The 16010-nt window shown below is 37.9% G+C and overlaps 1 protein-coding gene across 1 annotated transcript in view; it reads right to left on the bottom strand.

Annotated features, from left to right (window-relative positions):
• Positions 1 to 467: 467 nt before the first annotated feature.
• tmem200a (transmembrane protein 200A) overlaps positions 468 to 16010 on the bottom strand; it is a 101354-nt gene continuing 85811 nt past the window's right edge. Inside the window, exon 3 of the mRNA XM_028797934.2 lies at positions 468 to 4177. Within this exon, the coding sequence (XP_028653767.1) occupies positions 2686 to 4161 (1476 nt within the window). The 5' untranslated portion in view covers positions 4162 to 4177 and the 3' untranslated portion in view covers positions 468 to 2685. The remainder of the gene's footprint in view (positions 4178 to 16010) is intronic.

Below are 16010 nucleotides of genomic sequence, written 5' to 3'. Positions count from 1 at the left end.
CAGGTGAATTAAATTATTTTCGCCTGTGTCAAGTTAAATTTGAACTCAATTACAATTGTCGTATGCAAGCAAGTTATTAGTAATTCTTAATTGTATTTCTGTAAAGTATCTATTTTCTTGTATTTTCAAATATTACTACAAAATATGTTTGAGTATAGAAATTATTCATCAACCAACCCATTTTCTGTACTCATGCTACCCAAGAAATGGCTGTGGAGAATAAAATCATATTCCATATTCGACATATTGCATAGGTCACAAAGCATGAGCCACCATGGAAGGGATGTCATTCTTTCACAGGGCAAAGACACAGTGAACCTGTTATATACGTCTGTTATATACGTCTTTCTGGTGTGGGAGATGACTACAATAACTTTTTTTTTTCTTGTTGTTTTGTAAGCAGTGTTAAGTAGTGTCTAAGAAACAGAACTCTGGCCATCTAAAACCAAGTTATTGATTACAATATGTTATAAAAGAGCAGATTTTAATATATATTTTATTTCAGAAACATGTAAATTATACATTTTGATTGAGGCATTTTGGTATTTTTATTTCAAAAATAGCAATGTATATCAAGAACAATAAATATATTTAGTAAAAGCTCATTAGCAAAATATCTAGCTAGTCTGGTACAATATACAGACATAACGTACAAGAAATACTTATATATCCAAACTTAATGAGTGCTAGTGCTCTTTTGACACAAAAACATAAACATTGTTTTGTTTTTGGTATAACCAGAATTATCTTCTTATACTAAAATTGCAGGGATAATATAATCTGGCCAACACAACATTAAAATGTTGGTTTTAATTATAATCACAAAATTACACAGATAAAACAAAAGAAAACATTCTGAATGAATACAGAGTTCAATACCTGAGCACTGACTTCACACAAAACTGCTAGGAAGCCCAGTATAATAGTAACAGAGGAAACATAACACCAGAAAAAGCGAAAACCTTAACATTAAGGTCTTTGTTTGAATGATGTCCAGAAGACAAGCATTTCAAAGTATACACATGGATACCATGGTTACATTTCCATAAAGACTGCTGAAGAGTTTCTTTATGGATTATGTTTTACCAAAAACAAAGTTGTTGCACAGCTCAGTTGTGATCTGCTAAACCAATCCTGCACTACATCCTGACTTTGATGGATCAGTACAACACAATATAACACACTAATTCAGACCTGTACAGTTTCTTTCTAGTTTCTGTGGTTGTTACTAGTGAGGCACTGTGGTACCTCACAGCTCCAGAGACCTTGGTTCAATTTCTGGTGCAGTCAACTGCTTGTCGGATAACTTAAATTTTGGAAAGTCTGGTATTACCAAAATGTTTAAGTCTGGGTCATTGATGACTCAAATCGAGAAACAGATTTATTATTTTTCTTAAACAGCACAATAGTAAACGTGGAATAAAGTATTCTTTAAACAGACCAAAATCTTATAAATCATATAAAAGTCTGGTAACTACATGAAAATAAAAATATATATTCAGCAATTCTGCTTACAAGTAATGTAATAAATTATAGGTCAGTAGTGGTCACAGTATGGATATAGTGAAATTTTGCTTTGAGTGGTAGAATTATTTTAGTGTTTAATCGGGCACAAGGTAGGAAGAAACGCTTAATGGGATACCAGAACATGCCAGGGTACACTCAGAGTCTGAAATTAACATAACCTGCACATTTTTGGACTCTGCATGTGTGTGTGTGTTTGTGTGTGCTGTAACCGATTAATCAGATAAAACCCCACATGCACATGTGCAGAACACACAAACTCCATCCAGATACTGATTGGTCCAGGTCCCTGGAGCTAACCATTAAATTCACGGCACAGAAGGTACCATATTATAAGATCTTTTTAGAATCTAGAATACTGTACCTTGTTGAGCCCTGCAGTCTATCTTTTCCATAAATGTGTAAAATAATTCTATTCCTTATAAAAATCCCATTCACTGTTAGTCAATGCGTACAGAAAGAAGAATACAGTAGATAGTTACACAATTAAAAACATACTGAATACAAGGATAAAGTCAGTGGCATAAAACAAAGAAGATGCATGAAAACAAAGAAAGTGGTGTCTTATTTTGTTGCTAATTTTTATTAGGTGCTAAATTACCGATTACAAATGTGTTTGCTCTTCAGTACTTAAGTCTTCACAGTTATTATTTATTTTTGTTTAGCTGATATTATTTCCTTTAATCCCTATACTCTCACTTATAAGAATGAAAGGTGATAAACAGACATTTTTTTTCCATCAAACATTTGGATATTTGGTGACAGTAATAAGAAAGCTACCCCTGAGGAACACTTCCTTTTTACCCATGTGAATATTCCTATGTTTGTAGTCAAACAAAAACAAGACCCTTTCCCACAGATATCTAATTATTGAGTAAATATGTTCTTTGCTACAATATTTATAGGTGCCGTTTACCTTTTGTAAATGTAATGATCCATTAAATGAAATGAGCAATACTTCTTCGTTTCTTTTAACACACAGGTATTGTTGAACTGAAGTCCTTCAATGAAAAACGTAATGCATGACAACAGCGTTCAAGTTAATTCAAACGTCTGCATTGGAATCTATGACAATGACTGTTATACACACATTTTTTATTATTATAATAAACACTTTTTACGATACACACAAAAAAAAGTGTTGCAAAGCTTTTTCCAAGGTTAGAATCTTGTTTCCGATGTGCCACGTTTTAATGTGTTGCTGATAAATTCATTATGCTCAAAGCTCAGATTATTATGAGATCTTGAGATCATGAGTAGCTTCTCCTTTTTAGTATAATCCCTTTTGTTAGCGACCTGGGGCACTGGCAAGCGGTCCATTGGATCTTCATTGTTCTCTAGTTTCACGTAGCCTTTGCTGTTACTTCGATCCAGTCTTGGCCAGCTTGGGTGTTTCCGCTGCTCTGGATACACTGTTAAAGTACAGGGTCCTCTGTCTAAGTCCAAAGATTTTGAATGGGCTGAGAGCATATGAAGGGAAGTGTTGGAGCCAAAATCCTTTCGAGCAGCACCTGGCGATAAATATGCCCCTCCTGTTGATCCAGGAGATAAAGATGATTTGGATGAGCTCTGGGATTCAGTTGCTGAATTGCTTCGTAGCAGCACAGGAGTGGGAGGTTTGTATGTTTCAGTAATATCCATTGAGGGAACAGCTAAGGAATCCATTGAAGGCTGTCTCGGCCCATTCCTGCTATATTCCGAATCCTCAGTTATGTTATCAATGTCAGGCTCATCAATCACACAGTTATTGAGTTTAATAACAGGCAGGGTGAAAGCACTAATGGACGATGAGACAATTGACTTTGTATCACATTTTTTAGAGCTATGATTTTTGTCATCTTTCATCCTGTTGCTATCTGGCTGGAGGCCAAAGACTGACCCAGATCGGTCCCTGCATATGGGAAGAAGGAGATCTGGACCACCTTTGGCTTCGTCTGCTAAACCATATTCATCTTCTGTTGAGCTAGTTCTACGGGATACCCTAATATCATTGCCAAAGCCAGAGAATGTCAGCAAAGTATTAGCAGCTAACCTCGAGGCACACTGGTTCTCATATATCTCGTTTTCCCCTAGAGGAGCAGTGTATGTCCCATTCATGTATTTCTGCTCTTTAATTCTCATACTGTGGATATCAATGACAGTGGAGTAAATGTCTCGCATGTGTATAACTTTGGTCTCTTTATCTCTGTTTTCATGAAGAATGGCATTTGCGCAAATAAAAATAAAAATTCCAATGCCCATTGTGAATGGTCCCAGCATTTTCATTTTTTCTGAATGTAAGTGTTGCTCAAAAAACTGAGCTACTATTCCACCATTGTTCCTTGTCAACTGCATATCATTGGTTGATGAATCAGAGTTTTCTGTTAAGGCAATTTCTTTCTGTGGCCAGTATCCAAGCACTGCCATTGCAATCCCAACCACTGAGATCAATATCCCAAGAATTAGGAAGAATCCAGAAGGAGAGTATAACCGTATCTTCCCTCTGACAACTACAACATCAGCTCGGGGTTTACGCTTTGCTTTTTTCTTCTCCTGCTCTGCAGATGTAGAAGGCAATGGCAGGTGATGCTGAGATCTGGCTGAATCCTGCCTTTTCAAAGCAGCCAGGCCAGTTATAACTCCACCAGTTGCTATCATAGTTCTGTCTTTTTTCCTGAAATAAACCAAATGAGAAAAAACGTTAGATAGATCATTATTTTTGACACAGCTCTCTTTTCACTTTATTGAGTTTAAAGTCTGCAGTAAAACTGTAAAACAAACAGTCAAACATCTAATTCAAACTAAATCACATAGTCTCTTACGTGATGTGTAGATGAAGTTTGGAATAATAAAAAAAGGTCTACCACTCAAAAAACTTCATTGTGCCATGATATATTGTCATTTTTGTACTGCGAAGCTGTGCCCTGTTTGCCTTCTATGGCTGCCAAATGGCCGAAAACTCTAGGCCTCTTTTTTGATATTGTCTTCTGTAAAATGTTAGGTGTCAATCTTTAGTTCTTTATCTATGATCCTAGGGCTATTTTTTATCTACAGAGGACATTTATGTGCACATAAACAATGAAGGTCAATGCAATGAGGTATTTTTAGGGATACTAATCAATCAGCAAGTGACCTAGAGGCAAGCAAAGAAACAGTTTAAACTGTGTCTGCCCTTATAAGGTAAGAATTAATTAATTCATTAAGAAGGGGCTTTGAAGATCCAAAGGGCTCCCCTCATGCAGAATCCACAAAGCCAGCCATAAAAAAGAAATTGGCACAACAAGCTGTTGCCAGATTATAACAACAAAATCAGTGAAAGACAGAGTTGGTGAAAAGTTACCAGTGTGAATCTAACATCATAGCACACATAGCAGGTAGAAATAATGATAGGCAGTATTTTACCAGAAAGATAGGCAGTATTTTACCAGAAATAAGTGAATAAAAACACTGGAGTCTCAAAGGGTTTCATTATTATATTAATTTACAGCAGTTTTCCCATCAATTGCAACAAACTAGCCAAGAACAGCACATGATTAATTTTAATTTGGCCAATGAAGAAACATTTATTTGAACATTTTCTGAATTCGTTTGAAAAGTAGGTTGATTTTTAAACACAATAAAACCCACATTTAGCATTTTTCCAGTGACCAATGATAAAAGATATTAAATGTAAGAAATTGTCACTGATTTATCAGATCTTATTATTACAGGTCTGGATTTATGATGTTTAGCTTTCTTTTTTTATTTCAGCGCATTTATTTTTACAATTACTAATTATAGTCAGGTTTGAACATGGGCTAATTAATTTAATTGTCCTTTTAGTTGTTTCAGACTGTCATTCCTTCTCATGGGCATGGACATGTTGTTACTAGCAACTATGGCAATTTTTAAGCACTCTAAGTGTTGTATCTTCAGTTAATTCCAAATAATGATGCTGAGGCAGGTGTGGAAGCAATAACTGCATTTCTTTTTAACAAGCTAAACAGTTCAACAACACACACTATCTAAAATGCTACTCTGCTTCACCAGGCGCCTTTACATTTTCAGTCCCCCGGATGATCGCACAACTTAGGAAAATAGCTAGAATTCCCCTAATAGAATATACAGTATCTACTGTAAGTAGTACATCACTTTACTATAGTAAAGTATAAAATAGTTTTGATTCATTTTGTACATGCAGGGCACATTTAGGAAAGATACACACTCTGTACACACCCATATCAGATTTGGATCACTTGCAAAATTAATTTAATCAGTCTAAAAAAATCAGGTATGAGACATATTTAACTGCAGTGTGAATAAATCCCTAAAAAACTTGCATTTGTTCAGGCAAGAACTTTTTTTATGTTAATAACAGCATCCAAAAATACAGCAATAGCTAAGTATGGTAACGTTAAATTGGGGTTCTACTGTAAATTATGTTTTTTTCTGGGATGGGGGCCCACATATTTTGCACAAAAATTACCAAAAAATGAGAAAATAAGAAGCATCTTAGTTAAACAGGCACAAACCATACACTTCGTTAAAAACGGTCCTGAAACTTTATACTTTAAATCTCTTATTTGAATATTGGAAAAAAAAAATTATGAAAACTGGAGTCTGTGCTTTAATTATATTTTTTTCTTTAAAGTTGAGATGAGAAATGAAGGCAACTATTTTTCTTATATACAGTATGATGGCACTGTCTAACATCACCTGGTAGCAGTTGTACAAACGCTTCAGTAAAGTTATAGCCCATGCTGAAAACACAGAGATTAACTGAGAAGTCAGCTAAGATGATGGTCAAAGTAAAATAAAAGTACAAATAAAAATGAAATTCTAATCAATGAAGGATATTTACCACAGCAAAATGACACTAAAACCTGACAAGAAAAGACTGAAACTCAGATCACATGAAAAGCCAACTAAGGAGTCATAAATACCACAAAGAAAAAAGTCACCACAATTTCCAGGAATTAAAACAGAACTGTATAGTCAAGCATGAAGCAGGAATAAGGGAACATTTAAATATGCTGCTAGATACCAAACTGGCTTCAGATGAATGTGCTGTAATTGCCATTGTCAAGCACTGTAAATGAAATTGAAAGACTCAAAGGTAAAAAATGAGGATGAATGAGAGACATGACAATAGTTCAATTTATAATATGTGCTGCACATGCAGACATAATTGTGATTCACACTAGAATCTAATTATAGCATATAATCTCTTTGAAGGGAAAAATTAAAAGAAATAGATTTACTGATTGACAACCCAGCCACAGGGGATGCACAAACCAGTGTGTTTCTTCGTGCCCAGTCCCAAGCCCGGATAAATGGGGAGGGTTACATCAGGAAGGGCATCCAGTGTGAAATTTTGCCAGATCGCTATGCGGACAATGATACAAATTTCCATACCGGATCGGTCGAGGCCCGGGTTAACAATGACCGCCACTAGTACTGTTAGCCAACAGGGTGCTGGCCGAAATTGGGCTACTGTTGGTCGAAGAAGGAGAAGAAGAGAGGGGAGACATGTCTGGAGGCAGAAGGACAGGAGGAAGGTAGAAAGAGTGGAACTAAGGGTAGGAACTTTGGCAGTATGACTGGTAAGGGAAGAGAGTTAGCCGATATGATGGAGAGAAGGAAGGTGGATATATTGTGCGTACAAAAGACTAAATGGAAAGGGAGTAAGGCCAGGTGCATCGGAGGTGGAGTCAAATTGTTCTATCATGGTGTGGATGCGAGGAGAAATGGGGTAGGGATTATTCTAAAGCAGAAGTATGTCAAGAGTGTTTTGGAGGTGAAAAGAATGTCAGACAGAGTAATGATTATGAAGCTGGAAACTGAAGGTGTGATGATGAATGTTGCTAGTGCATATGCCCTGCAAGTTGGGTGTTCAATGGATGAGAAAGAACATTTCTGGAGTGAGTTGGATGAGGTGATGGACAGTGTACCCAAGGGGCACAAAATGGTGATTGGAGTGTATTTCAGTGGACATGTTGGTGAAGGCAACAGAGGTGATGAGGAGGTGATGGGTAGGTATGGTGTGAAGAAGAGGAATGAAGAAGGTCAGAGGATAGTGGATTTTGCAGAAAGGATGGGCATGGCTGTGGTGAATACGTATTTTAAGAAGAGGGAGGGGCATAGGGTGACGTACTGAGTTTAAAGACTGCAAAGTGGTGGCAGGGGAAAGTGTATTTAGGCAGCATAGGATGGTGGTCTGTAGGATGATGGGAGGGCAGAGCAAAGGATCAAATGGTGGAAGTTGAAAAAGGAAGACTTCAAGGTTGAGTCCAGGGAGGAGGTGAGACAGGCACTGGGTGGCAGTGAAGAGTTGCCGGACAGCTGGGCAACTGCAGCAGAATTAGTAAGAACAGCAAGAAGGGTGCTTGGCGTGACATCTGGACAGAGGAAGGAGGAAAAGGAAACCTGGTGGTGGAATGGGGAAGTACAGGAGAGTATACAGAGGAAGAGGACGGTGATGAAGAAGTGGGATAGTCAGAGAGACGCAGAAAGTAGACAAGAGTAAAAGAAGATAAGGTGCAAGGTGAAGAGAGAGGTGGCGAAGGCTAAAGAAGAGGCGTATGATGAGTTGTATGAGAGGCCGGACACTAAGGAGGGAGAAAAGAACCAATTGGCTCGACAGAGGGAACAAGCTGGGAAAGATATGCAGCAGGTTAGGGTAATAAAGGATTAAGATGGGAACGTACTCACGGGTGAGGAGAGTGTGTTGAGCAGATGGAAGGAGTACTTTGAGAGGCTGATGAATGAAGACAATGAGAGAGAGAGAAAGCCGGATGATGTGGAAATAGTCAATCAGGAAGTGCAACAGATTAGCAAGGAGGAAGTAAGGACAGCTGTAAAAAGGATGAAGAATGGAAAAGCCGTTGGTCCAGATGATATACCTGTGGAAGCATGGAGGTGTTTAGGAGAGATGGCAGTGGAGTTTTTAACCAAATTGTTTAATGGAATCTTAGAAAGTATGAGGATGTCTGAGGAGTGGAGAAGAAGTGTACTGGTACCGATTTTTAAGAATAACGGGGATGTGCAGAGCTGTAGTAACTACAGGGGGATAAAATTGATGAGCCACAGCATGAAGTTATGGGAAAGAGTAGTAGAAGCTAGGTTAAGAAGGGATGTGATGATTAGTGAGCAGCAGTATGGTTTCATGCCAAGAAAAAGCACCACAGATGCAATGTTTGCCCTGACGATGTTGATGGAGAAGTATAGAGAAGCCCAGAAGGAGTTGCATTGTGTCTTTGTGGACCTAGAGAAAGCATATGACAGGGTGCCTCGAGAGGAGTTGTGGTATTGTATGAGGAAGTTGGGAGTGGCAGAAAAGTATGTAAGAGTGGTAGAGGATATGTACAAAGGAAGTGTAACAGGGGTGAGAACTGCAGTAGGAGTGACAGATGCATTCAACGTGGAGGTGGGATTATATCAGGGATCGGCTCTGAGCCCTTTCTTATTTGCAATGGTGATGGACAGGTTGACAGACGAGATTAGACAGGAGTCCCCATGGACTATGATGTTTGCTGATGACTTTGTGTTCTGTAGCAAGAGTAGGGAGCAAGTTGAGGAGTCCCTGGAGAGGTGGAGATATGCTCTGGAGAGGAGAGGAATGAAAGTCAGTAGAAACAAGACAGAATACATGTGTGTGAAAGAGAGGGAGATCAGAGGAACGGTGAAGATGCAGGGAGTAGAGTTGGTGAAGGTGGATGAGTTTAAGTACTTGGGATCAATAATTCAGAGTAATGGGGATTGTGGAAGAGAGGTGAAAAAGAGAGTGCAGGCAGGGTGGAATGGTTGGAGAAGAGTGGCAGGAGTGATGTGTGACAGATGGGTATCAGCAAGAGTGAAAGGGAAGGTCTACAGGACTATAGTGAGACCAGCTATGTTATATGGGTTGGAGACAGTGGCACTGACCAGAAAGCAGGAGACAGAGCTGGAGGTAGCAGAGTTAAAGATGCTAAGATTTGCATTGGGTGTGACGATGATGGATAGGATTAGAAATGAGTACATCTGAGGGTCTGCTCAAGTTGGGAGACAAAGTCAGAGAGGCGAGATTGCTTTGGTTTGGACATGTGTAGAGGAGAGATGCTGGGTATATTGGGAAAAGGATGTTAACGACAGAGCTGCCAGGCAAGAGGAAATGAGGAAGGCCTAAGAGGAGGTTTATGGATGTGGTGAGAGAGGACATGCAGGTGGTGAGTGTAACAGAGCAAGATGCAGAAGACAGGATGATATGGAAGATGATCCGCTGTGGCAACCCCTAACAGAAGCAGCCGAAAGAAGAAGAAGAAGGTTTACTGATGGACGGTGAAGTCTGATTGCAGTATGTATGACAGTAGATAGAGAATATGTCTTCTTGGGACTTGGCTTCAAATATTGCTGTGGTCTGTTTGGGTTTTACCCGTTCTTCTGCATTTTTTTTTCCGTAATCTCCATTTTTCTTTCACTTGCTAAAGACAACTGTAGTAGAATGATTGGCAATGGTAAACTGACATAAGGTGGATATGTATGCACGTACGCCCTGTGATGGACTAGTGTATTGTCCATAGTTCATTTTCACGTTGTACCTGATTCTGCCAGGGTAGGTTTTAATTCCCTATGACCATGTAATGAAATAACCTGCTCAGAAAGTATTAGAAAAATCAAATAATTCAGTCATTGAAAATCAAAGTAATAATGGATTTCAGTTTGAAAAGCAAGGGTGAAAAAATATAGTGAATTCTTGTGTATGGTTCTAAGGAAAATTAAGTAGCAGAAATGAAAAGATATGTTTTTTTTTTTTTTTTAAATCATTGGTTGACTTTCAGGCATGCCACAGAGGTATAGGACACACTTTTGAAATTAAAAAGGAAAATTATTCAGTTCATCAGGCTTGTAAATTAGATGAATGTGAAATGGTTTCAAGCACATGTACCAATATTTTAATAACTCTATCACATTCTTTCCATCATGAGGTACTAGTACAATTATGTCTGTTAAACACAGATCTTAAAAGCAGATATGGGGAGGACAGCGATCTTTAAGCAAATATTGTATAGTATTTTCTTTTTGATAATACTGATGTATTACCATAATTAAAAAATGAACCCACAGTGCTGCAAATTACTTTAATCATAGTCATCAAGAGAGGAAAAGACGGGTTTGAAAGCCTGCATTTGTTGCTGGCATTGGCTTCTCTATCACACCAGGTTCATTAAAATTCAATGCATTCATCTTTCAACCCATCTATCCATTTTGTATACCAACTTAATCTAATTCAGTTGTTTTGGAAGACACAGAGTACCCCAGAGGCACTTGACTTAAGTCAGCAACTAAATGACAGGACACCAGTTGATTACCGGGTGCACTTTACAGCCACAGTACTTTAATACAATTTAAAAATGTCAATTAAAAGAACATGCATATTTTTAGGATGTGAGAGGAAATTGCAAACAAAAGCTCACATGGAAAAAAGAAAAAAAGAATGTGCAGACTCCAAAGAGACAGAGTTGGGCTCAGCCCTTGCCTTGCGTCACCTTTCTGTGGCTCAATTCCTTTTCTTGCCAGGCTTCTTACTATATTTATATATTTTGATTAAAAAATGCTAAATTTATAATGGATAAAGGTCTACTGTTTTTAATATGGAAATGTGACCCAGATTTTAAAATATACCATGAATGTTTCAGATGTACTGTAAAGAAAGAAATAAACAGAATTTGGATTAACAATGTAGGACACTGATGACCCACTCACAATGTTTACTTTCCAAATTTACTTCATATCCTCTGAAGCTCTTTTTATGGACATGGCTGTTAATGCATACTATAATAATCATCATCTCTATAGTATTGTTGCTACTAGTGCTAATTGGCATCTGTTTTGTCTGATGGAGCTTAGGGAAACCAAATAGAAAACTGAAGGATGATAAGAATAGAATCAGAATAAAAAACAGCTAAGAGAAACCCACAGAGGATTACCACAGTGAAATACATCTGAGGGCAATTAAGCCGCTTTACATTTTGGCTGCCTACACAATACCTGATATAAAAAAATTCTCAATTTTCTTACTGCTGACATTTTGTATTTTTAACATTCCTAGACATATTGTAACAGACAGTTAAAAAGAATATCTATTATTAAAATTATATACTGAAAAAGAAGGAATCAAAGTGAACAGCCTGAGAATGATTACATTTTGGAATCTTGCAAAAAAGTGAATCACACCACTGTGATGTGTAGGTAAGTAATACCATCATAATTAGGAGCTATTGTAATGGATAGACAAATAAAACAAAAGGCTAGGGAAGCTTTGTAGCCTGCCTGAATCCAGAAACAGGCAATGTTTTTCATTTTTTTTTAATCTGTGTGAACCCATAAAATGTCTAATAAGTCATCCGGAAGAGAGGGATATGGTGAACTGGGCCAGCGTATTAATAAATGCCATCTAAGACATGGCCCTGCGGTGGGTTGGCACCCTGCCCAGGATTGGTTCCTGCCTTGTGCCCTTTGTTGGCTGGGATTGGCTCCAGCAGACCCCTGTGACCCTGTGTTCGGATTCAGCGGGTTGGAAAATGGATGGATGGATGGACATGGCACATTTTTGCTGCTCCCCTTTAAATAACCTTAACAGGCTTGAGATAATACACTTAATCCACATACAGTACACATTGCGATACAGAATTGACTGTACCATATTCCCACTTTATAGTGCATCCTGACAACAATTTATTATTTATTATTTTTAGGGAAAAATAAACACTATATATTATTTTGAGAAAAGATGTGAAAAAATGAAAAAGATTACCTTTACAATAATGAAACACACAAAGCAGGCATTAAAAAGTAAAAATGTATACATTCTTCACTGTTTCTCTTTGAACTGAACCCCCAAAAAAGTTTTGTGATTTCAAAATTGAATGAGAAACAAACGTTGCCTATTTCATTCTTCCTGCATGCTTCTACAAATTCCCTGGCAATATCAAAATGTGCAGTGCAAACATATGAGGAATTTAACAGATATTTTTAATGGCACCTTAATAACATTCCAGAAATTAACATTTTACATAATAACATAATCAGTATAAATAACAACAACAACAATTTCCTTCTTTTATAGCCCAAAATCACACAAGGAATGCCTCAGTGGGCTTTAACAGACCCTGTTTTTTGACAGCCCCTCAGCCTTGACTCTTTAAGAAAACAAGAAAAAACTGCAGGGAAAAGAAAATGGAAGAAATGTTCGGAAGGGCAATTCAGAGAGTGAGACCTCCACGCTAGCAGGTTGGGCATGCAATGGGTGTCAAAAATGGTGCACACACAATACAATATGTGAAAATCAGGAAACTGAGAGGCAATAACCTGCACTGATATTATGAATCTTTCTTCTTTAAGGCTTTTTGAAACGTGTTAAGCAAATTTTGAAACTTTTATATTGAAAATATACATTTTAAAAGAAGTGCATAAATAAACCACTGGATATGTATTTCATTCTCAATAAGTAAACCTAACTTTTTTGTGTTCTTATTTTGTAATGCTAAAAAATTAATATTATTGCATGAAAATGTTGCCCTTATGAAGAGTGATCACCTTTCCACCGCAACTCACACACTGTCCATGACTAGGAAAGTCCATTCTTTTATTTTGATTTCATTAAAAAAAATTACATGGGATTGACAACATAAAACTGACAAATCTGTCTTTTGAAAATAGCCAGGCAATGTCTTTGCAGAAAGGTTTCTTAATTAAACTAAAATAAAGGAAAATGTTTTGAAGCTCAAAATCATAACATACTATCAAACATTTTACTAATTGGAATTTCAAGAGAATATATGGATGGTTTGCAATAGCACAATTTCTCACCAGAGGATTGGTCAATGCCAGAACATCCATCCATCCATCCATTATCCAACCCGCTGAATCCGAACACAGGGTGGGTCACGGGGGTCTGCTGGAGCCAATCCCAGCCAATCCCAGGGCACAAGGCAGGAACCAATCCCGGGCAGGGTGCCAACCCACCGCAGGACACACACAAACACACCCACACACCAAGCACAAATTAGGGCCAATTTAGAATCGCCAATCCACCGAACCTGCATGTCTTTGGACTGTGGGAGGAAACCGGAGCGCCCGGAGGAAACCCACGCAGACACGGGGAGAACATGCAAACTCCACGCAGGGAGGACCCGGGAAGCGAACCCAGGTCCCCAGGTCTCCCAACTGCGAGGCAGCAGCGCTACCCACTGCGCCACCGTGCCGCCCAGTGCCAGAACACATGGGTTTCAATTAGCTCATGAAAACCTGGATAGGCGGATCCAGATTAACACGCACTCATGGCATTATTTACAAGCCCTTATGCGTTAAGCAATGCACAGTTGATCAACCACACAGATTATAAATCTAATAAGAGGGCCAACAACCTTCCTTCAAGCCTGCAGTGCAAGATTATCACCATGTCCAAGAAAAGTGGAGCAAAACAACAACAGCAGCTGCTAAGGAAAGAGAGATTAAATGGAGGAATATCACCAACAGAGTAAATGAGTAAGACAGTTAATCAGTGAATTCCATGTAAATTTTGTGCATAAATTAAGATATTGAGCAAAATGCACCCCTGACAACATTAACTTACATGAAATGTGATATGCCTTGAAGCAAGCATTGTATTCTGTTTTTGCAATATTAATGACATTCAAAAAGTGTGAAACCCATGCTGTTATGTGTTCAACGTATACAGAGTTGTTCTAATTTTACTGTGAGCAATTACGAATGTTATCCTGTCTGCCTTGAACCCTTTTTTGTCCTGTAATTACATACTGTACCAAAAGAAAGCAAAAGTTAATTACTTTCATGTACAAATTTTCAAAAGAAGATTTGGAACAGCACTCACTCTTTGAATGGTAGCTTACTCTGTTCCAACCTGACACCCTGGATATATGACCTCAACATATGCGATTATGTGCAAGGCATCTTAAGGCGTTTATCCAAAGCAACTTACAAGGGATGAAACCTAGTTAAGTAACCATCTGTCCGGATGAGTATGGCTACAAGTGACTCACAACAAGCTACCTAAATAAGTAAAAGCAAGAGGGAGCCAAGGAAGTGCTACAGACAACAGTAAAAGATGTTGGCCAAATTAACTACAATATAATGCAGAATATTGTTGCCTTATTCCATTAGAATACCCCAAATTGAAACTGCATTAATAAGCATATTAGGTATTTGCAGAAGAAAGGGGGTTGTCAAAGGTTTTTCTTTAAAAGGCAAGGGGCTCTGCAGGAGTGATGAAGGTGGGCAGCTTGTTTCACCAGTGAGACTATTATCAGTTATTATTGCTCACAATATGCTGCCATTGTTTAAAGTAGGTTGTTGTACTGGCAATTCCTCGTTGATCGTTGTTATTTTTTTCATTCATTGTGTGTGTGTGTGTGTGTGTGTGTGCAGATACTATTTCAAAGTTTGGATGCAAATTTTTAATAAATCACAGTAAACTTCCTCTTTTGCAGGTTAGTTTCAGAGCATTGGTTGCTCCAGTAACTGAGCTGGATTTTGTCAAATCTTTCTTTCTGGAACAGGCAAATCCTGAGACCACTCCAAAAAGCAGGATTAGCAAGTCATTCGTATTTTTGGCTTCACAAATAACAAAACTCTGGCTTAATCTGTTCCAGAATTGTAGGTTTTGCTAAATCCAGTATTTCTGGAAAGGAATTAGCCGGATTTCTGTGAATCCTGACTTACTTTAATTGGATTTTACACTAACCCTGCTTTCTGGAACAGACCACAACTCTGAAATTCAGGCTTGCTCTTTTGTTGGGCAGTGATTAACTTGCATGGGACTCCTACTTAATTTAACAAAACCCTTTCGTAATTGATTCCTACTATTTTACTGTTTGTAGCCAATTAATTGAAACCTGAAACATTTTAAATAAAACAAAATGTAGTCAAACTCGGACAGCAAATGTACAGAGTTACCAGCTTAAATATTGTTGCTCTAATTACGCAACTCAGTGCCACCTCTGGTTCCTGTTACAGTCATGTCCTTGCACAAAATAATGGCACCCATAACAAAGCATCATGATAAAATAAAAATAAACGATAATTCATTTATATGATGCCATAATGTACATCCATAACAAAAATAATTGAAAATTTTATATTTGGAAATATGGAAAAATGTTAAAGAATTGTATGAGAAAAATTTACTAAAGACAGGATAATAATATGTATAAGCATGAATTCACAACAGTGTTGAACTAATATAATTGTTTCTTTAGAGACAAATGTATAGTTGAGCAATTCCTTGTGTGCTCATGTTCCACTGCAATCCAACTCACTCCATGTGCTTTTTATACATAAACCAATATTCTCCTCACTGGAGTTTAGTAGTATAACAACTACTTTGAATAAATGCAAACGTTGACTTTCCATAGACTTCTCACACAAACCGAGCCACTGAAAAGTGCTTATAAATTCCAATTTTAAAAAGGACATCGCAGCGGAACAGTAGTCAGTGCTTCTGCTTCATGGGTCAGGTGCCCAACATTTAT

The sequence above is a fragment of the Erpetoichthys calabaricus genome, chromosome 3, assembly GCF_900747795.2.
Source record: "Erpetoichthys calabaricus chromosome 3, fErpCal1.3, whole genome shotgun sequence".
Classification (NCBI taxonomy): domain Eukaryota; kingdom Metazoa; phylum Chordata; class Cladistia; order Polypteriformes; family Polypteridae; genus Erpetoichthys; species Erpetoichthys calabaricus.
The sequence above is the reverse complement of the archived record's forward strand: the minus strand, read 5'-3'. Positions and strand labels throughout refer to the sequence as shown.